Source organism: Apodemus sylvaticus, chromosome 12 (genome assembly GCF_947179515.1).
Source record: "Apodemus sylvaticus chromosome 12, mApoSyl1.1, whole genome shotgun sequence".
NCBI classification, from domain to species: domain Eukaryota; kingdom Metazoa; phylum Chordata; class Mammalia; order Rodentia; family Muridae; genus Apodemus; species Apodemus sylvaticus.
The window spans coordinates 98702633-98724292 of NC_067483.1; the positions used below are offsets into that span (position 1 = coordinate 98702633).

The 21660-nt window shown below is 50.4% G+C and overlaps 1 protein-coding gene and 1 long non-coding RNA gene across 4 annotated transcripts; one reads left to right on the plus strand and one right to left on the minus strand.

Annotated features, from left to right (window-relative positions):
- Positions 1–49: 49 nt before the first annotated feature.
- Batf3 (basic leucine zipper ATF-like transcription factor 3) lies at positions 50–9980 on the plus strand. The gene is made up of 3 exons (XM_052200402.1): positions 50–218; positions 2437–2541; positions 9499–9980. Exons 1-3 carry the CDS (start codon positions 150–152, stop codon positions 9679–9681), a joined length of 357 nt encoding a protein of 118 aa, XP_052056362.1. The 5' UTR covers positions 50–149; the 3' UTR covers positions 9682–9980.
- On the minus strand, positions 7233–19982 carry LOC127697343 (uncharacterized). Of its 3 annotated transcripts, none has more exons than XR_007980449.1 (6): positions 19766–19982; positions 19553–19602; positions 16265–16355; positions 15982–16171; positions 14625–14719; positions 7233–7797 (listed from the first exon to the last, which is right to left on the minus strand). It is a non-coding gene; the product is annotated as an uncharacterized LOC127697343 (long non-coding RNA). The 3 variants fall into 3 exon arrangements; XR_007980448.1 differs by having other exon boundaries at positions 14629–14719; positions 19766–19980; XR_007980447.1 differs by lacking the exon at positions 7233–7797 and having other exon boundaries at positions 13411–14719; positions 19766–19980.
- Between the last annotated feature and the right edge of the window lie 1678 nt (positions 19983–21660).

Consider the following 21660-nt stretch of genomic DNA (forward strand, 5'->3'; position numbering starts at 1 on the left):
GGCCGGGACTGGACGCGGGGTGGGGAGGCGGGCACCGCGGAACAGGGAGAGCGGGAAGCGGCGGGGCGGGGCGGCAAGTGCGGGGATGCGGGCGGAGAGTGGGTAGCAGAGCCCCACGTTCAGGGCGCCCCGTGTGGCGAGCGCGCGGCATGTCGCAAGGGCCCCCCGCGGGCAGCGTGCTGCAGAAAAGCGTGGCTGCGCCTGGGAACCAGCCGCAGGTAGTGGACACGGGGAGCCGGGTGTGAGGATGGGGTGCGGGTAAGGGCAGGGCTCCAGGTGAGTCCCCGCCGTGTGCCCCGAGCGCTTGACAAGGCTGCAGCCCTCGGCGCGGGACACGTGGGTCCGTTCTGCCGGGGACTGCGGCATCCTTGCCTCTTGTGGGCTCTGGAGGGAGGGGGCTCGGAGCTCCGATACTATGAATGTAGCCTAAAGGGGCGGTTCGTCCCTTCATCCAACCCACTGGCTAAGATCGGCATGGGGAACGTCGGACGGACGGGTCAACCGGCGGGTGGGAGGTTGTGTCTCTAGTGGACAGACTCCACCCCCAACACGATCAGCCTCCTCTCTTGTCCCCAACTTTCAAAGCTGCAGTCACAAGAAGCTGAGACCAAATAGAGACCACTGTTGGAACGAGTCTTAGCCACCTGGTTGCTTATCAGTAGACCAGGTCTTACCTTTCTTAGTTACCTTCCCCGCGCCCCCACACACACTCCCAACTCTCTGCTTGGTGTGTAATGACCCAGGGTAACCCAGGGAGTCTGAGCCAAGTAGTTGGACTATTTGCTTCAGCTAGCCTAGCCTCAGTTTCCCCATCTATAAGATGAACTCTTTTGTATCTTCTGAGGATGTTTGCACAGGTCATGTGATTGATGGGTGATTTGTGTCTCCATTTGACATTTCTGCCGAGTGGGAAGGTGTGATCATCCGTGACAGGTGATGAGTCCGGTTTACAGTGACAGTCCCCTGAGGACAGGAGCCGTGCTGCCCCTTGCCCTGAGGCGTGTTGGTTTAGGAGAATGAAGAGACATTATTTCCTTTGGAGCACTAACGGAGATCCAGTGAGGTCAAATCTCAGGTCAGCCTGACTGACTCCTACTGGGGCAGCTGTGCCCAGCCCCCAGCAGAGCTCTGAGTACAGGGCAGGGTCTTAGTTATTCTATATGTTGGAAGAATGGGTGGGTCGTGTTTATAGTCCGGTTTGTGAGGGTGTAAAGCTCAGGTTTACATGGCACCCCCCCCCCCCCACCACCACCGATGCGTCACAGGAGGAGAACAATCCCAGAGCTAGGGAAGAGAGGGAAGGGCCAACATGGGCTACACAAGCCTGTTGAAGAAGAAGGGAGGGGGAGGGAGGAGGAGGACTTCTGGAAGACACGTTGTGACACCTGTGTTCTGAACAGTATCCCCATGCCATTCCTGGTGTTGGGTCTGCTGCCTCTTCTTACCTATGCTGGGGACTCTTGGCTGAAGCTGAGTCTGCACACCAGGCTCTGGGCTTTGCCATGGCTTGGGGTCACACCCTGAGTCTCACTGGGTCAGGCATGGACCTATCACTAACTCCCTCCCCACTAGACACCTTTTGAACTCAGTCTTGAAGGACGTTTTTTTTCTTTCCTCCCCTGATGGTGTCTAATGCAAACCCTTTCCGCCGAGTAAGCGTTCACTATGGTAAGTGCATTTCTTCTGCCTACCCACTTCATGGTGCCTCATGAAGAATTTTCGGATACTTGGTTAAGAACTCTCAAAACGCATCACAGATTTGCATTTAGAATAACCCTGACCCCTGACAAGAAAATGTCAGCCAGACGTTGTTCAAGAGAGCATGTCATCATTAGTGTTCCAGAGTTTTCCACATACTGGTAGAGTCGTGTGGTTGCAGTTAGTAATAAATGCATAATTATGGTCTGTACACAGTTTCAGAACCATAGGGCTTGCCAGCGTGTGGTAGTTTAAAGACTGTGCACAGCAAGTTCTCAAGAGCACATACCCAAGTCTTTCTCACTCTCAGATGAGCAGTGACAGGACAGCTCTTCCAGGCAGACGCCCTGTGGGACAGAGGTTTGTGAACGTTGGTTTGGGGACCAGCAGACCTGAGTTCCACTTCCCACTCACCCCCATGCTGGCCATGATACCTGGAGAACTTCCCTAACCTGAGTTTCTGATTCCTCGTTGTCTCTTAGTATTTTTATTTTTTGCGGTCCTGGGTATGGAACACAGGGCCCAACATATCCTTGGCGCACATATGTGGCCCCCCAGACCTCGTATTCCTCATTTTAAAATGACAGTCTCTCCATACATTTTCAGGATGGGGGTGGAAATTAATATAAAGCAAAGTTCCAGCACAGGATGGGTGCTCCTTGACAAAGGCTATGAGTAGCCCACTGGGCTCTTAGGTGGAACTTGGCTGAGTCTCACTTCACCATGTGTCATCCCCAGAGCCCCAAGGACGATGACAGGAAGGTTCGAAGGAGAGAGAAAAACCGGGTTGCAGCTCAGAGGAGCCGGAAGAAGCAGACCCAGAAGGCTGACAGACTCCATGAGGTGAGCCTGTGGTCAGGGCAGGACCACAGGACAGCCGCAGGGACGGCCATGCTCCACCTGGGGGAGGGGGCAGTGATGACATCACTGTGTTCATTGCCAGGTCTTCCAGTCTCATTCTGCTGGGTCTTCCCAGCCTACTGCTCTGCTTTTGGATGCAGGGCCTCTTCCTCTCAGCTCCACCCCCTGGGTTCTTCCCACACTTGGTTTTCTCTTTCTATAGACTCAAACAAAGGCTAGCTGTGAGGTCTCCCCATCACAGCACTCAGGGAGGTGGAGGCAGGAGAATACCCAGCCTGAGGCTGGTTCGAACTAAAGAGAAATTGTCTAAAGAAACAACAATGATAATACTAATAGTAATTAAAGTTCTAGGGGAGCAGTTCAGTGGAGTGCTACCTAATATGCACAAAGCTACCTTGGGATTGAGTCTCAGCACCACATAAATCAGCCTTGGTGGAACATGCCTGCAATCTCAGCATTCGGGGTATAGAGGCAGGGAATCAGAAATTCAATGTCAAGTTTGTCTTTATAGTAACTTTCAGGCTAGCCTTGGGTACATGAGGCTTTATCTCAAAAAAAACAAAGAAAAATGAAAGAAAGAAGGAAGGAAGGAAGGAAGGAAGGAAGGAAAGAAAGAAAGAAAGAAAGAAAGAAAGAAAGAAAGAAAGAAAGAAAGAAAGAAAGAAAGGAAAAATACTGGGAGATATGGCACTTGCCTTTAATCCCAGCACTCTGGGGGCAGAGGCAAGGAAATCTCTGAATTTGAGATTTACAGCCTGATCTACATAGTGAGTTCCAGGCCAATCCGGGCTTTATAGTGAAACTCTGTTTTTGTTTTGTTTTATTTTGTTTTAAAGTAAATATCTAAAAGGACCTGGGAGAGGTGGTACTTGTAAGTGTCAGGAGTTCAAACCATTTTTGGCTATATAGTAAGTTTATGGCCAGCCTGAGACCCTCTCCCTACTAAAACTGAAAATTGAAGAAGTTAAACAAACTAGCTCTTTATACTTTTAGTTTCTCTTCAAAATCCTGCCTCATCCTGCAGGTAGTCGTTTGAAAGAGAATGGCCCCTATGGGCTCGCGCATAGAATGCCCTGTGTGGAAGCTGGTGGAGTTGTTTGGAAAGGATTAGGAGTGAGGTTTCCAAAGCCCACAGCACTCCCACTTTACTCTCTCATTCTCTGCCTGGTGCCTGTGGATCGGATGTAAAAATCTCAGCTACAGTTCTGGTACCACGCCTGTCTGCTCCCAAGCCTTTCTACCTCCAACTTTATTTCTGTTTGTTTTTGAGACAGTGCCACTATGTGACCCAGCCTAGCCTCCATCTCAATCTTGCCTCAGCCTGCTGAGTGCTATGACAGGTGCATGCCATCAACTTCTTGGCTATCTCCCTCCTCCTCCTCTTCTTCCTCTCCTCTCCCCCTTTCCCACCTTCTCCTCTCCCCCCCCTCCTCCTTCTTCCTCTCCTCCCCCCTTCCCCCCACTTCTTCTCCCCCCCCTCCTCCTCCTCTCTTCTTAAATGTTGATGTGGATTAAGGTGTGACACTCTGCCTTTTCCTCTTGCCTGGGATATATCTCTGTTAGCTTGCCCTGCCATCCACACTAACACTCCCTTCATTGCTTCCAGACGGGGCCCAGTGCTAGTGTCAGGACTTCACCTCTTGCTTGCGTGTCCCCGGGGCTCTATTGCACCATACATTTTTGAGGCCGAATGTGGTCTCTTAACCCTAGACTTTCTCTTCTCACGTGGTAGCTAAAGGCGCTTAACCACCTCTCTTATCTCTCAAGTCAGGAGCCTGTATCTGACTCTATTTTCTCTATTACTGAATACCACAGATTGGGTAATCGATAAAGAAGATATTATTTGGCTCAGGGTTCTGGATGCTTAAAAGTCTCAAAACATGGAGCCACATGTGCTCAGCACCCAGTAGGGGCTTTGTGCTCGTGGCAGGATGGACAGACAGCAAGGGAATCAGAGGACTCTCTTCCACAGTCACCACCCCCATTGTAACCCATCCATCAATTAATGACTTAATCTATTTGAGGCAGCAGAACATCTGTGACTCATCTCCCAGAGGTCCTCCTTCCTGAGGTTGCTGTTTTGGGGATCAAGTTTTCAGGGCAGCCAGTTGTGGGGGGACACATTCGGGACTGCCACTTACCCCAGGATTCTGCCTTGTTTGAGCCACGTTTGGAACCCACACAATTGCACAGCCAGGACTGTCAAGGAGTAGGCGATGTTTCTGTTCTTAAAGGTTTGCTGGTTGGTGTGCAGAGTTAACATTTCCTATAGCTCCCTCCTTCTCTCTAGCTGTGGATGCTTCTCCAAAGCTGGTCAGGGGATTCAGCTCAGAGATTCAGTTGTTAGGAGAGAGGAGAGGGTATCTAAAAAAACGGCTGTAGGATCACATTTAGAATGCACACACCCCAGGCAGCTAAGACTGGGGTTCGGAACCCACGGCTTCATAGGCCCTGTGAAGGAAGAGGCCGGGGTCTCCAGATGGACTTCAGGGAAGCTCTGCTTGTTCCTAAGGCCATTTTGTTTCTGGGTTTGTCTTGCCAGGTGGCCTCCTCAGGGGACCAAGGGCTCCTAGTTAATGTCTAGCCCTGTATTCAGATCATGAGCGCCCTCTGGACAACCAGTCCCTCCCCTCAAGAATCCCCCAGTCCAAATCAGGTGTATTGCCATTTGTAAGTCCTGAGTGATCATGTGTGCAGACATAACCAACGTCCTAGACAAGGCTTCATGCAAAAAAGTCTGAAGATCCAAAATATTTATTAAGCACTTGCCAGGGCAAAGCCTTGCTGTGGAGTCTCAAAGAGAAGAGACCTCATCCTGTGTCCTCAGGGAGTACAGGATTCATTTCCTAAGGCTGCAGGGATGAGTCCCAGAAAACTCTCTTCCCTCTTACACAGCAGGGAGCCATCCAAGTGCATTCCCCTGCTGGCTTAATCTGATTGGCTACTAGGAATTTCCCTTGAGGTCACAGTTGCTGAGAGCTGTGGAGAAGCGACACGTCCTCAGGGTCCATGCTTCATGTGGGATCAAGGGCTGCACTTCTCTCTGGGCAGCATCAGGCTGAGTACACATTCCCTGACCAGACCGAAGATAACGCTGAAGGCAGACTGTGCCACACCAAGGGCGGCTCGAAGTGGGTCGGATTTGACCAGACACCAAAGATGTCAGACTGAGAAAGGATTTTGAGTCAGACAAGGGTGGGAACATCAGCAACCCTGAAAGCCATAAATGTCACAAGCTGACAATTGGCCTGCGCAGTGTGGTTGTGGTGAGGGTTGCCATGGGGCTGTCGGTCCTGCATGCTGGCAGAGAGTGCTGGGGGGGGGGGGGGGGGAGGGACGCACGAGGTTTAGAAACTGACTGTGGCACAGTTGGCACAGGCTTGCCGGAGAGACTGTCTTTTCTGTTTGGAACTGTCTTTGCATAAGGCTTAAGACAGACCAACTGTAGAGTCCCGAGATCTCGATTCTGGTAACTGCTATGGGGAAATCTGGGCCCACTCTGCCAAAAGGAGGAGAGATTGGTGATGCATGAGAGAGTTGGGGTTCACCCTGACAATGGGGATGGGGTCCAGAGTCTCTGGGCCTCTCAGTGCTTACTGTCCCACTTGTGACTGTGGTCTCTGAAGTCCTCCCCACTTACTCCTGTCACTAACTCTGTTGGTTCTCATTTGTCCTCTGCCTCCAAGACCCTGACCCTAGAAACCCAAGGGCAAGACTTCCCAAGCGCAGCAAGATTGGCATCGGGTTCCTTTACTGTGTGCGTTGAGAGAGTACCCAGCTTTGTCCACTAGAGACAAGGTCACCTACAGTGACACATCCTCAGGCGTCCTCAGATGACTGCTGCTTCATTACATCTGCGTTTGTTGGCCGTGTGTGTTTGAGTGCCTGCATGCCATTGGCATGTGTGTGGAGGTCAGAAGGCACCTGCGTGAGAGTCAGCTGCACCTGATAACACCAGGCTCTTCTGAGACAGTCTGTGGAGCCCAGACTGGCAGCAGATTCAGTAGGTAGCTGAGGTTGATCTTGAACTTCTGGTCTTCTGGCCACTACCTCCTGAGTGTTAGGATTACATTATGTGTGGTGCTAGAGGGTGAACCCAGGGCTTTGTGTGTGCCAGGAAAGCAGTCTACCAACCAACCATGTCCTCAGCCCAAGCAACTTAGGTTCTGGAGGACTACCTGGTGTGTATATATATGTATATGTGTGTGTGTGTGTGTGTGTGTGTATGTGTATATATTTTATATATATACAATAATATATACAACATAATTATAAAATATATAAATATACAAATATATACAATAATATACAATAATTATATGTATACGCGTGTGTGTGTGTGTGTGTGTGTGTGTGTGTGTGTGTGGTGTGTATGTGTGTGTGTGTGTGTTTTGTGGCCTCCTCCACCCCTTCCCATAGCCTCTTCTTTATAAGATTAGTCCCACCTGGATGTTTTTACTGCTGCTTTTTTTATTCCCACCCCGCCCCCCCCCTATTCCACCAGTTCAGTAAAAGTCCCTCAGCTGACTTAAGAATAAAACGTAAATTCCAGGAAAGAAAGTCCCTATGGGTAAGAGGAAGGGACTACAGGAGAGGCCTATGAGACCAGGGTGGGTGGGGGAGGGGAGTCAATAGATATGAGCAACATACATGCTACACACCATGATGAAATCCTTTATTTTGCACAATGCATATGTGTGGAAAGAGAACGGGGGTGGGGGGTGGGGGGGGGCGGGAGGGGCGCTGAGACCAGACTCTCTGGAGAAGGCAGGTGCCAGCCAACCCTGAAGACGTTCACAGCAGTGGTCTGAGGAAACTGCCACCTCAGGGTGAAGTCAGGCTAAATGTCCCTTACGGTTCCAGAGACAAAGCTCAGAAGCCCAGGCATCTTGCTGCAGACTCAGGAACTACAGAAAGGTGGCGTGGAGGATGGAATCCGGTGAAAGCTCAAGTCCAGTGACGTAGCTTGCTGGGACTGTTCTTTGCTGTCTTCTGTCTCGTGCACAGGTTCAGGGCCCCGGCTCCGAACGCCAGGACTTCAGCTGGTTAGATCTGTAGGTGGACCGCCAGGGCAATAGAAGACAGAATAGGGTCATTGCGCAGGTGAGGCCAGACTGATCCAGGACAGCCTGCAGGAGGGAGGGGAGGAGGTGTGCCCTGGACAGGATTCTGGAGTGGCCTTCCTGAGATGGCCTCTGTCTGCAGTCCCTCCTGGGTCCCTGAAAGGAAGAAAAGGTCCTAGAGGGGGAGAAAACAGATGATGTAGCACACAGGAGTTGGACCATAAAAGGGTGGTAGAAGCCCTGGGGCTCTTTGTCTTTGATCTTTGGTGAGAGACAGTACTTATGTGAGATCCGATAGTGTACATCTGAATGGAACTCAGAATGAAGAATATGAAACCTGTGTGTGCTGTGATCAGGGAAGCCTTCCTGGAGGCGGTGAGTTCATGCTAGGCTCACAGAGAAAAGGACAAAAGGCTGAGGAGAACCGCACAGGCCAAGCTGAGGATGTGCACGTGTCTTAGGGGGCTGACCGGCCAGTCTTCTTCAGTTGCATTTGTTTAAATTGATTAGTAATAGAGAAGGTGTGATGGGAAAAGAGGCTGGGTCCTCAGCTCGGGGAGTGATCAAACAAACTGAGCTAGGTATGAATGGAAACAACCGCTCAGCAGGTCTTAGACACTCTGGAAAGGGCCAGCGATGGGGTGCATCCCCGATGGGGTGCTGTGGGGAGCTGCTGCTGGCTGTGTGCTGTGGACTTTATCAGTGGCTCGGATGAAGAGGAAGACTGTTGACCAAGTGGCTGGATGATGTAAGGTGCTGTGACAGCTCAAAGGCATGAGGTGACACAGTGGCATCTCAGAAAGGAACAGAGTAGGATTCAGTGGTCAGGAAAGCCCTGTCCTTAAGGGCACACGCACTGGGAGCACGCGCACTGGGAGCTCAGCTTTCTGCAAACTCAGGGAAGTCTCCAGTGGCTTAGGTCCAGCATGAGGCAGAGGATCCTGGATTCAGCCCCGTCCTCCATGCTCACGAGAGCCACGCACTGCATGCTGGGAGTAACATTTCTCAGTGAGCCTGGCCTGTTACAGATAGTGACCAGGAGGTCAGAGGGGGTAGTAGTCCTGGCACTACTTGGATGACTTAATACATTGAGGCTTAGGCCCTTCTGAGGGGGAGGGATGAGTCTGTTGCCTATCATTTCAAGAACTGAGGTTGCAAAGTACTGAATTCATCCTGCATGGCTCCATTAGGTAGAGCCTGGCTCGATGGGCGGATGTGGAGGAGAGGACTTTTCAGTACAAAGAGGATGGAGTATTGCAGAAATGGCAGGGACTGTCCCTTGAAGATGGGGTGCCCAAACCAAGATGGATGTGTCAGCCTGCTCTGCATGTGAAAAGTTCCTACAGTTTAGGGCCAGGGACGACGATGAGGAAGTTCTTTGATCTTCAGTTCTGAGCCTCCACAGCCTGATGCAGTAGAAAAAAACCCAAAAAACAAAAAACCCAGACTGCACGTGTCTGTGCATTTAGTACAGCCAAAGGCGTGCTGTTCCAGGTGTGGCTGTGAGCCCACCAGAACCCTCCAAAAAGCAGGTCAGGGTTGGGGATGAGGGCTGATACGGAAAGGGGGGACTACTTTGGAGTGGTGGAGATGCCTCGTGTGTTAGCACAGGTCCTTGTTTCTGTTAAAACGCCCTGAATTAGACACTTAATATAGGCACGTTTTATGCATATTATACTTCAGTAGTGCTGATTCAGAAAGGAAATCTGCTTTTTAGGACAAATGCATTCTTGTGGGAAGACAGATCTGAAGAGTCTGGTGTAGCCCAGGCTAGCCTTGAATTCTTGACCCCACCCCCCTCTACCGCCCAAGAGCTGGGACCATGGTCGGTCGTACACCTCCACAGCTGCCTCCGTCTGTCCTGTCTCTTGAACAGGAGCATGAAAGCCTGGAGCAGGAGAACTCGGTGCTGCGCAGAGAGATTGGGAAGCTGAAGGAGGAGCTGCGGCACCTGAGTGAGGCGCTGAAGGAGCACGAGAAGATGTGCCCGCTGCTGCTGTGCCCAATGAACTTTGTGCAGCTTCGGCCAGACCCCATCGCCAGCTGTCTGCCACGATGACACCCCAGCTCACTCCTCCTTTGTCCCGCTCAGAACCTTGGTTTGCACACTCAGGAGTCCCCCCACACACCTGTGGCCAGGGGTACATGTGGCTGTGCCCCTCCAGGGAGCTCTGGGGCCAGCCTGTGCTCAACCTTGTACTCTGGGGCCCCTGACTTCCGGCCCCAGCCAGCGGATCCGGAGGTCCCGGCGGGAAGGCCCTTTGGGTCCTCACTCCTCCCTCACTTTGGCAGCTAGCTGGTGCTGTCCTTTGGCAGGATCTTGTGTTGAATTTGGAAAATAAAGATAGTTACAATGTTTCCTTTGTCCATCTTGTACGGGAGGGCTCATAGAAGAGTCCCTCCTCTGCTATGGTAGGTCTTCTACTGCAGGTAGCGCTCCTGTAGGTAGCGCTCCTGTAGGTAGCGCTCCTGTTTGTCCACAGCAGAAGGGAAGTGTCCTTGGCTGTGTCAGAGTTAAGACTATGGGATTTCCTCTGGCGCCTGAGACTCCCAAGAAGTCTTTGACCCAGTTTGCTCTCAGAGAGCAAGCTAACTGTGGCTCACAGCTGTTGATGTTACCCAGTCTTCCGTCTGGTACGGTTTACCTCATTTCAGCCATAGAATTTATTTATTTATTTATCTTTATTTATCTTTATTTATTTATCTTTATTTATCTTTATTTATTTATCTTTATTTATTTATTTATTTATTTTTTTATCAGTCTTTGAGACAAGATCCTGTAGCCCTGGCTGGTTTAGAACTCACGGAAATCCCCCTGCCTTTGCCTTCTGAGTACTGGGATTACACCACGCTGGTGGAATGCTTTTCTTCTTTCTTAAATATTTAAGCCAGGCAGTGGTGGCACCTGTCTTTAATCCCAGCACTTGGGAGGCAGAGGCAGGTGGATTTCTGAGTTTGAGGCCAGCCTGGTCTACAGAGTGAGTTCCAGGACAGCCAGGGCTACACAGAGAAACCCTGTCTCGGAAACAAACAATTATATTTTATGTGTATGCTTGAATACATGTCTATGCAGATCCAGAAACCAGCTCTGTAACACTTTAGTAACAGGAGTCCTCTGACGTCAGAGGGGATCCCCTGGAGTTGCGGGCATTTGGGAGCCACCCTGTGGGTTCTGGGAACCACACTCAGGTCCTTTGCAAGAGCAGGGAATGCTTTTAAGTGCTGGGCCGATTCTCCAGCCCTGAGAATGTTGTTTCTTGTTGGACCTCCCAGCTGCTCCGTTTGCTCATTCATCAGCACAGGCTCAGTGGACAAACTGCCCCTCTGTTTAAGTAAACACACATTTGGAGAGAAGAGAAGAGCACTTCTCTTTCCCAGGGGACCATTCTTCCTGCAGACACGCCAGAACTCTGAGGAAAGCTGTGAGAAGACCTAGGACAGTGGCCTGGGCCTGTTCACATTTTCCTGGGTCTTTCAGTGTTGTGGAAGTTGGAGCCATCTTTTTGTTTATTGCTTTTGTTTTTTTGTTTGGTTTGGTTTTGGGTTTGTTGTTGTTGTTGTTTTGTTTTGTTTTGTTTTTGAGACAGGGTTTCTCTGTGTAGCCCTGGCTGTTCTGGAACTCACTCTGTAGACTAGGCTGGCCTCAAATCCAGAGATCCACTTACCTCTGCCTCCTGAGCTCTGGGGTTAAAGCGTGCACCACCACCGCTTGGCTAGATGGAACCTTCTTATAAAGGGAACAAGAATCAGGGACAGAAAGGCAAGGACTCTGTTGTAAGTATGGATGCTAAAAAAGAAAAACGAAAGACGAAAAAAGGGAAGAGAAAGAAGTTAGGCTGGTGAGATCACGCAGCCAGAGAAGTGCTTGCCACGCAGATTTCAGCCCAATCCCCATCAACCACCGTCTGTCTGTCTGTCCATCCGTGTAAATGACAAAGGCCAGGTACCCTTGGGGCACCCCCACAGCCTCAGCGCTGCTCAGGAAAGGCAGGTGGAGCCAGCAGGCCAGCAGTCTGGCTCGGTGGTGAGTCCTGCCTGGGTTCAGTGGCTAACCCTGTCTGGGGAACATGGAAGAGGGTGAAAGAAGAAGAAAAGGAAGGGGTGAGCAGTGGAGGAGGAGTTCCAGTGTTGACCTCTGCCCTCTGTGTGCATGAACGAACATGTGCTGGTACACACAAACATGTACACACATACCATGCACATGCTAACAAAGGAGAGAAGGAGAAAAGGTAACAGATTGGAAAGAGAATAGATTGTAGCCCTTCCCGGGCAAAGGGCTCGACACTGGCCACTCTTGGCAATACCCGTCTGGGAAGGCACCCCTCCTCCTGATCTCAACTTGCAAGGGCTAAAACTGCACAGTTCCTTTCTGAGGCTTAAGAAGGCTGGTGTTAGAAGACAAGGTTTATGTCTGCTGGAAGAACCACAGGACGCTGCATTTTAAGTGCATGAGTGTTAAAGCCTTCTACCCTTCAGTTTGCAGATGAAGGCTCTCAGGTACCAGGAGAGGAAGGCACAAGTTCCAGAGTTCAGAGAGTTGGGCCAAGGTGTCTCCACCGCAGCTGGCCAGGGCAGGCTCCTAATACCAGAGTCTAAATCTGCCGTGCCCTTGTAGCAGAAGGTTGGCAGGATAGCCTATCTGTGAGGCGTGGATTTGGAGCCCCAGGAGCAATCTGCAGATTCTGTAGGTTGTTTCCTAAGCAACCTAGATCCACACACTTAGTTCCGATATGCAAATTGATCTATCTACTATCAATAACTCTATTCAGATTAGCTTCTAAACTCTTGAGACTCCCTCCTTAGCTGCAGGGTACACAGTTGGTCCCTGCTTGTCACCTAGAAACCATGCTTTCAGAAGGCAGGGTAGGACAAGCATTCTGAAAACCAGCTGCTGTACAAGCACTAATACTCTGAAGAAGTGAAAGTCCTGTGTGGTATCAGAAGTGGTCACGTGTCTAGGAGAGACGAGGGACAGGGACTAGTGGCCCAGGATGGGATTCACTGCTGCTGTGGCAGAGGCTGTGTGTGTGTGTGGCCTCAGGGGGGGTTGCTGGCTTGGGGGGAGGGAAGGCTGCCGAGCAAGGTCCCCAAAGTATAGAAAGTGTCAGAGAGGGAGGAAGCTGGTCCCCACGCCCACACAGCCACACGACTTCCTGTCCGAAATCCCGCAGCATTTTGCACAAGAGCTGCCTTGAACAGCTCGGGTGTTTCGGGGCTGCATTAGGCCATAGTTTTACCCCAGAACTTCAAGAACAGCGACAGACAGGAAAGTGAAAGACTTGAAAGCCCCTTCTCTTTCCCAATGATGGGGCCTTTCTCTGCAGCCCTGGGAGTACTTACTGACAGGAGTTTGTAGGCTTGGCCCAGCTACAGCTGAGAGAAAGGAACAAGCCCTAATGCTCTCACCAGTGTGCCTGGCTTCCCTCTTCAGGCAGGAGGTCCTGCTGGGGTTGTCTATGCCTCACAAGAAGGCTTTTGAGAGAAGGGGTCAGAAAGAAGGGGAAAGGGCAGTGGGAGATAGTGGTGATCCAAGGGTTCTGAACCTGGGGGGACGGGGCACAGCCATGCTGCTGAAGCAGAACCCTCGGAAATGCAGCCCAACTAGAAGTGTCATCAGGCAAGGCCAGAGTCTCAGCACTGCGGGCAGCCACTTAGAGGCAGCTACTTCTCAGGACTGTCCCTGCAGAAACCAGCACCGTGACACTTTACTACAGCCAGTATGACTGGGTCTAGAATCACCTGGGAGACAAACCTGTCCCTGTGGGTGAGGGACTTTCTAGATGGGATTCACTGAGCCCGGAGGGACCACCTTAAATGTGGCAGCATGATCCCGTGGGCTGGTCCCAGGCTGAAGAAACAGGAGAGAGCAAGCTGAGGACCAGCGTCCCTCCCTGCTCCCTCAGGCAGATGAAATGCGGCCAGCTGCCCCTCCTGCTGCATCTCTTAGCAGACATGATGGGCCTTTCTTTTGTCAAGGAGGCAGAGGCAGGGGATTTCTGAGTTCGAGGCCAGTCTGGTCTACAGAGTGAGTTCCAAGACAGCCAGGGCTACACAGAGAAACCCTGTCTCAAAAAAACAAAAACAAAAAAACAAAAACAAAAAACCAAAAAAACCCAAAGATTTATTTTATGTCTGTGAGTAAGCTGTCGCTATCTTCAGACACACTAGAAGAGGGCATCAGATCCCATTATAGACAGTTGTGAGCCATCGTGTGATTGCTGGGAATTGAACTCAGCTCCCCACCCCTATCTCCGAAGAGCAGCCATATTAACCACTGAGCCATCTCTCCAGCCCTTGTTTTTAAAATTTTAAAACTCATATTTATGTATGTATTTATTTGTTTGTTTGTTTGTTTATGGAAGGGTGCATACATGTCCCTGTGCATATGTAGAGGTCAGAAGACAACTTGTGGAGATGGGGAGGAGGGTTCTCTCCTTATACCATGTGGATCCCAAGGATTGAACTCAAGTCATTAGGCTTAGCAGCAAGCACCTTTACCCATTAAGCCTTCTAGTAGGCCCCTTGACCCTTCTTAAACTGACCCTTCTCCCTTAAGTTACTTCCTGCCAGATGCTTTGTCACAGCTGCTAGAAAGTAGAGTTGTTTCCCTTATCCGTTGGGACAAGGGAGCGGAGCGTGGCTAACAGCTCCTTGTCTTTGTCACCATCATTTCTGAACTTTGCCAAAAGTCTCTCTGTAGGCAGTGATGTGAGGTTGATGGGACTTCCTTGATGGGCTCCTATCCCGAGTCCTGGCTGTGCTCAGGGCACACTTGCCCCCGAGACCGCTCACCTGTCCTCGTGGGTGTTCCAGCATGACGTTTTCTAGTCCCGCATTCCCAAGAAGGGCAGAAATGTCATCACAGATCAGACCCAAGGCTACTGACTCAGAATTCTGACCACAACCCCGAGGGAAGGCTCGAGGGAGAGCCCAGTGCTGGCACTGTGGAATATCAAAGATGTGCCTGCGACGTGTCCAGTTCCCCTGGCAGCTGCTACTCACCCACCTCTGGCAGTCTCGTCTTCTGGAGCAGTGTGCTGCTGTTCTGCTGCGCTGCTTCAAGCCCAACCCCCAGGCTTTATGGGTGACAAGGTCTTCTAGAAAGTAGAACACACCAGATCTCATGGAACTTATTCAAAATGCTTCCCCTGAACCAGCAGCAGAGCCAAAAAGAACCTTCCAGAACATCATAGATGTTACGAACATACTGTGGGCCAGTTCACCTGGGGGGTACTTTTTGAAATTGAGAGAAAGCAGTTTGAGAATTGCAGGGCTGGCTGGTCTCCTCAGAGCAAAGAGCAGAAGCAGAGGCTGGTGTGGAGGTACACACTCATATTCCCAGCACGTGGGAGACCAAGTCAGGAAGATTAAGTTGAAGCCAGTTTGGGCTATAGAAAGTGCTGGGCCAGCCTGGGATGGCAGCACATGTCTTTAATCCCAGCAGTTGGGACAGAGGCAGTTAGATCTCTGTGAGTTCAAGGCTACAAAGTATCTTACATTAAAAAGAAATGAGGATGTAGCTCATTAGGCAGATTATGTGTGTAATGCACGGAGCTATGGATTCAGTCCCCAACATCACATAAGTCAGGAGAGTTAGCAGTGTAATCCTAGCACTAAGGGGTAAAGATAAAAGGATCAGGGCTGGAGAGATGGCTCAGTGGTTAAGAGCACTGACTGCTCTTCCAGAGATCCTGAGTTCAAATCCCACATGGTGGCTTACAACCATTTGTAATGAGATCTTCTTGGATTATTAAGATTGCCCTCTTCTGGTGTGTCTAAAGACAGCTACAGTATACTTACATATAATAAATAAACAAATCTTTAAAAAAACAGAAGGATCAGAAGTTCAAAGTTGTCCTCAGAGATAGTTTGAGGCCAGCCTAGTGTACAGAAGGCCCAATTTCAAAACCAAACAACATCTAAAACAAATGAGAAACACAAGCGAATGTGCCCCGAGAACACACCACAGGCAGTCGTAGTCTCGGGGTCTCTGACCTAGGTGAGAACTGTCAATTCTAGATTAAGATGAAGGAAAGTAATTCTTTCAAACTATGTTCTGCCTTCCTTCTTTCCTCCCCAGACCAGTTTCTCCCAGTTTGTGCATTCATTGCCACAGTGCAGATCTGTGAGTATGCTGTGCAAGGCTGCCAAGCTGCTTCTCTCTGCAGAGGCTCCTTTGACTTGGACACAACGCCCTGACTCCCCTAACTGTGTCATAGTCTCTAACCAATACAAATTGTAGAACGCGGTCATTTCATGTCAGACTCCAAAATCCAAGATTTGTTTGTCCTTTAAATATTAGTTAATCCATGAGTTGTTAGACAGAGTCTCATGTAGCCCAGGCTGGTCTTGAACTCACAATGTAGTCGACAATGAGCTTGAGGGCTGGAGGGAAGACTGCAGTTAAGGGCACTGGCTGCTCTTCCAGAGGAATAGCCTTAGGTTCCCAGCGCCCACATGGAGGGTTAGGTCCCAGGGGATCAGAGGCTCTCTTCACCTCCACGGCACTGCAGGCAAGTGGTTCATGGGTATCCTGACAGGAAAAAACCCTGTAGGCAGCAAACAAAAAATAATACATGGTTTTTAATTTTAAGAAAAACCAAACTATTGCTTTTTTAAAATGAAAAGAAAACAACCTTGACCTTCTGATCCTTAGTGATGCTAAGGGTGTGTGCTTGAGTCTTCCCACGTCCAATGAAAGCCGTTATCTGGGTCATCTGAGTCATCGGAACCCTGCAGATTAGGAAGGCAAACAGGAGGCGCACATAGAGCCCTGAGCTGACTGTGCAGCTCTGTGTGCTCGTCCAGAGCAAGTCTTCACATTAACAAGAACGATGCGAGTGTTCACAGCTAGCGAGACCCTAGCCTCTGCCGTGTATCTCCATGTCACCTCTGGGCCATGCAGAGGTGTGTGGTCGGCGGCCACTGAAGGCTCTGCCTCCTGCTCATTAGGTGAGACCACATGGAGGTCTGCGTCTTTAAGAACTGAAACTATCTAGAAACAGGACTTGATGCCCTGTAGGAGCCTAGAGACTTCCCTTTTGCTGTTCAGGTTTCACCCCTGGTTATCAGGAACTGAGTGTGTGTTGGGGGCAGGGCAGGGAGCTGCAGCCCCACAGCTCTGCCAAGACACTGCGCTCTGGAGATGAATACATCGTTCTTTCTTTTTGAATGTACCTAACCATGGTGAAAAGAATGTTTGAGAAAGTCCCTCCCCGGTTGACTCTTAGCATACTATAGGTTCACTAGAAGAGTGGAGCACCAGGGCTAGCCCCAAGATACTGGCCAGTCCCAGGACCCACCTCAGACTGGCCTTGTCCCACACACCTCTGACTGCAGGGTTGGAGCCCTGTGTGAACCTAGTGGGGGTGAACTCCATTACATCACAGCCATCGGACCCTCCGGAAGGCACCCAGGGCTCCCTGGCCCAGCTTACTCAGTGCACACTCTGTTTTCGAGGACCTGGGACCCAGGAACTTTGGGGTTTTCACAGATCCAGTCACCACAGTGCTTCACACACAGGGCTCTGCACACGCACTGTCTTATCTTACTTGCCCATAGGTCCACACTGACCAGTCCACTTTCCAGCCTTTTCTGTCACACTCCTGTGGGCTGGATTTGTGGGAGGCAGCACTGTGAGACTGCAGGGTGGGGCGAGGATGGAGTCTAGCCATTTCTTGTTTCTCTTTTCTGCCCCAATCCCTTGGTGTGACAACACTGAGTTCTTCTAGGACTGCACGCTGGTCCTGGAGCCAGAAGCTCCTCCCACACGGGCCGCAGTGTGTGCATCCTCCCCCTCTGCTTCTTTGGGCCCACAGGCCTGTCCTTCCTCAGGGTTGCTAGGTCCTCCATCCCTCTGTGTCCCTCCCCCATTTATCAGCGTCTCTGCTGCACATGCTCACTGATGCTCCTGCGCTGGGCCTTCCTCATTTGTCCAATCCTCCCTCTCTCTTCCCTCCATCCGTCTTTAGAACCTTTGCTCAGAAGCCCAATCAGATTGCTACTTTCTCCTGTACCTAGACAGTTTTGGTTCTTAAAACACAGCCTTCTATATTTTCTGATCCATTGAGAGTGGAGGCAGTCTTCAGTGACCACCAATCACAGCTGGACAGTCCAGGAATGGGACACAGGTGCTCGGCAAAGCCTGCCTGAAATCCAGGTTTGAAAGAGTTTCTCAAGCTGTATAACGGCTCCTCTTATTTTTTTAAAGACTTTGGGGGGGGGGCAGGTGTAGTGGTGCATGCCATTAATCCCAGCCCTTGGGAAGCAGGGGCAGGAGCTTCTCTGTCAGTTCAAGCCCAGCCTGAACTACATGGTAAGTTCTAGGACAGACAGAGCTACATAGTGAAAGCTTGTATCAGAAACCAACCAAACAAAAGAAGATTTTAAATTTTTACATGTATGTTACATGTAAGTATACCGCATGTATGCCTGGTATCCATCAAGGCCAGAAGGGCGTATCAGAGTCCCGGAAGCTAAAGTTACAGAAGACTGTGAACTGCCGAAGGAGTGTAGGGAATTGAACCTGGGTCCTGCAAGTGCTCACAACCACTGAGCCATCCATCTCCCCAGACCCTCATCCTCCTTCTAATGATTACAGTCATGGAAGCCAAACGGTCTGGCCAAGCGAAGCCCTTCTGTTCTGGTTCAGGTCTAATCTCTGCTTCCAGCTGCATGTCTGGAGAACAGAGAAGAAATCAGATGGCAGGAGACACGAGGGACAAACATGGACGGAGTCTCTGGGCCCTGAGGCCAGGAGAGGAACCTGCCACTCAGGAATGCCCACCGATCCCAGAGCCCATGAAGCCCACAAGAGTCTCACGAAACCTTGTCCCCTGGCTGCTCCACAGAGCAGTCCTCAGCTGACAGAGAGATTCCAGCAAGTGGAGAACAGTATAAATGAGACCAAGTCACATTTCAAACAGAACGAGCAAAGCTGGAGAGTCTTCCTCAGTGCTGGGATTAAAGGCACCAGGCCAGGTTTTAACAGGGTTTTTTTCTTGTTTGTTTGTTTGGGTTTTTTTTTCATGCATGTGTGAGTGTGTATGAGTGTGTGTGTGAACATGTGTGTATGTGTGCATGTGTGTGAGAGTATCCATGTGTATGTGAGTGTGTGCATGTATGAGCATGTGAACATGTGTGTATTCTCTGTTGTGTGTATCTCTGTGTGAGTGTATGTGTCTCCATGGGTTTTAACATGTATATGTATGCATGTATGAGTGTGTGCTCTTTCACTGTCTCATTTTCTTGTGCAAGGTCTGAAACTGGAACTAAGCTGTTGGCCAGCAAGACCCAGCAACCCTCCTCCTCATACCCCATAGCCCTGGGGTCACAGGCTTCTTCAGCCACCCCTCACGTTTAGAAGTGTGTAAATGTGAGTAACTGCATGTGTGTATGTGTAACACATGTGTGCTGGTGTCTACAGAGGCCAGAAGAGGCTGTCCGATCTCTTGGAACTGGAGGTAGAGGTAGATATGAGTCTATGGTTGCTTGAGAACTAAAGGCAGGTCCTCTGAAAGAGCAGTAGATACTCTAAACTGCTGAGCCAGCTGTCTAATCCAACACCTTGTTTTAGAAAATAATGATTGACTGATTGATAATTGATTGATGATTAATTGATTGATGACTGGCAGGGGCATGCACTTGTGCTATGAAATGTATGAGGAGTCAGAGGACAGCTTACAGCATCTGCTCTCTCCTTTGACCCTGCAGGTTCCAGGATTGAACTTAACAGGCGTCTCACAGAAGGCTGAGCTCTGAACCTGGGTGCTGGCGCTTGTGCAGTGAATGCTCTTGAGTGTTGAGCCGGTTCCCTGAGCAGCGAATGCTCTCTTACCATCTTGGAGCCGGCTCCCAGAGCGAGCCTGTGGAGCAGGCTCCCTGGGCCTCACTCCCGGGCAATTTGAACTTTGCATAAGTGAATCACTTACATGTCATTTCTTCCCAAGGCATTTCTGTCTCTCGTCCAGTGTGTTCCCATCTACACGAGGAAGAAGGGGAGCAAATGAGAGTCCATTGGCTTAGACACTGGCTTCCCACTAGAGTTCCCAGGGGTAAACCTTGGCCTCATCACTAAACTGTCATGCTTCTGCACTAAACTAATGACATCTCCCCCAGGCATGAAACCCAGCCCAGAGACATACCTTCTAAGGCCACACACAAACATGCTCCAGGGTAGGCGTGCTTTCCTGAGTATAGCTGGGCAGTCAGTCTCCTCACCTACAAGGACAGCTGGCAAGGGCCTGCTTCTGCTCACTCACTGCTGCTGGTCCTGGAAAAGGCTCAGGCAGCTTGGCAGGGAAGGGAAAGGCCAGCTTTGAAGGCTGCTAAGTAAATAGTGTTGTGGTTTCCTCCTGGGTCATCAGGGCAGGGCAGGCGTGAGGTTGGAGCAAGGGGGTTTCCTGCCAGTATTTAGGTTCAGTTTGGGTATGAGAGAACACAAAGGCCCTAGCAACCAGCCTGCACCTCACTGCCCTGTTTGCCCAGGGAGGTGCTTGGCCTCCTTTAAGCTCTCTGGGGAGACTTTCCTTTAGGGTCTTGGAGGGTCCTGCTTTGTGCATATGTCGAGTCTGGAGCTGTTGGGAGTGGGGAACTAGCTGGTTTCCTCTCTGTGGCTATGATAAAACATTCTAAAAATAACTCAGGGAGGAAAGGGTTAATTTACTTTACACTTTTACGCCAGAGTCTGTCAGGAGGGAAGTCAAGGCTGAAACTCCAGCTTGAAGCAGTGTACGGAGGAACTGCTCTCCGGCTCGCTCTCTGCCTGGTTCCCAGGTTCACGCAGACAGCTTCTTACATAGCCTGGTCCACCTGTTTAGTCTGGGCCCTCCCACACCATTCCACAGTCCAGACAACCTTCCCAGATGGCCACAGGCCAAAGTGATCCCTCAGGGGAGATTGTCTCAGATGACTGTAGGCCAAGTCAAGTCCACCTCTGGTTCTCACCGGGATGAGGGACTTTGTTCTTAGTCCCTCAGTTCTACCTTTCCAGAAGAGGCTGGTCGCCGATGACGCACTCCTAGCTTCGAGGTCAGAGTGTGTGACTAGGGTCCAGCTTACAAAGAACTTCATACGCTCCTTTGTCATTGGAGGAGAGAGACAGGAAGACAACCAGGAAACAGCCACCTTTGGCTGAGGAAAGACTTTTGTGCCAGACCAAGCATAAGAAGAGGATCCGCTGGGCATTCAGTGTCCCTGCGCCTTCCTGCACTAGTGAGGCCAGACTAGCTGCCTTGCTCAGTCACGTGGGGCTTGGATGGGGTGATCCCCACAGAATGCCTGCAGCAGGCTCCTCTCCAGCTCCACACCGACCGCACAGAGCTGACATATTCAGTCTGACTACACTGTCCCCTGCGGGTGTTCCTTGGAAGTGTCTATATCAGTGAGTTGCTGAACTAAACACAAGGTGTTCCTGGAAGCCCACAAAGAGGAAAGAGCAGGATGTGGCTGTGTCAGTGTTGCTAAAACTCTTTCCCCCTCCTAAGGCCCCCAACAATAACTTGAGATGCTATTTGACCAAAGTTCACTGGAGAATCCAATGAGTTTATTAGGTTTTGTAGTGAGAATTCTGGAATTTTGGTTTCTTTAAAAAAACATAGAAATATTATAAGATTGTGTTTTTGTTTTAATCCCAGGTGTGTGGATTATGGGGCTGCTTCAGATGGTCCACAGCAGTTGACTGTGATTTGCCTCATGCGCTAGCAGAAGCATGGTTTTGCCAGCTGTAGATAGTTTCTGTAATTGTGTGGATGTTTGGAATTCTGGGAAATTTACAGAGGTTCTATAAATGCTAGGGCCCCTGCGAGGCAGGGTTGGTGATTGTTGGTCTTAGTTTGTAATCATGCTCAAAGAAGAAAAAAGAAAGAAATTAGATTCAGGAATCTCTCTATCTCTCCCCCCCCTCCCTCCCTTCTCTCCCTCCCTCTCTCTCCTTTCCCCTCCCTCCCCCCTCTCCCTCCCTCTCTCTAGCCTTTCTCTTTTATCTAGTGAGAGAGGGTGGGAAAAGGAAGGAGACACAAAGTAGCAAGGACAAGCTACT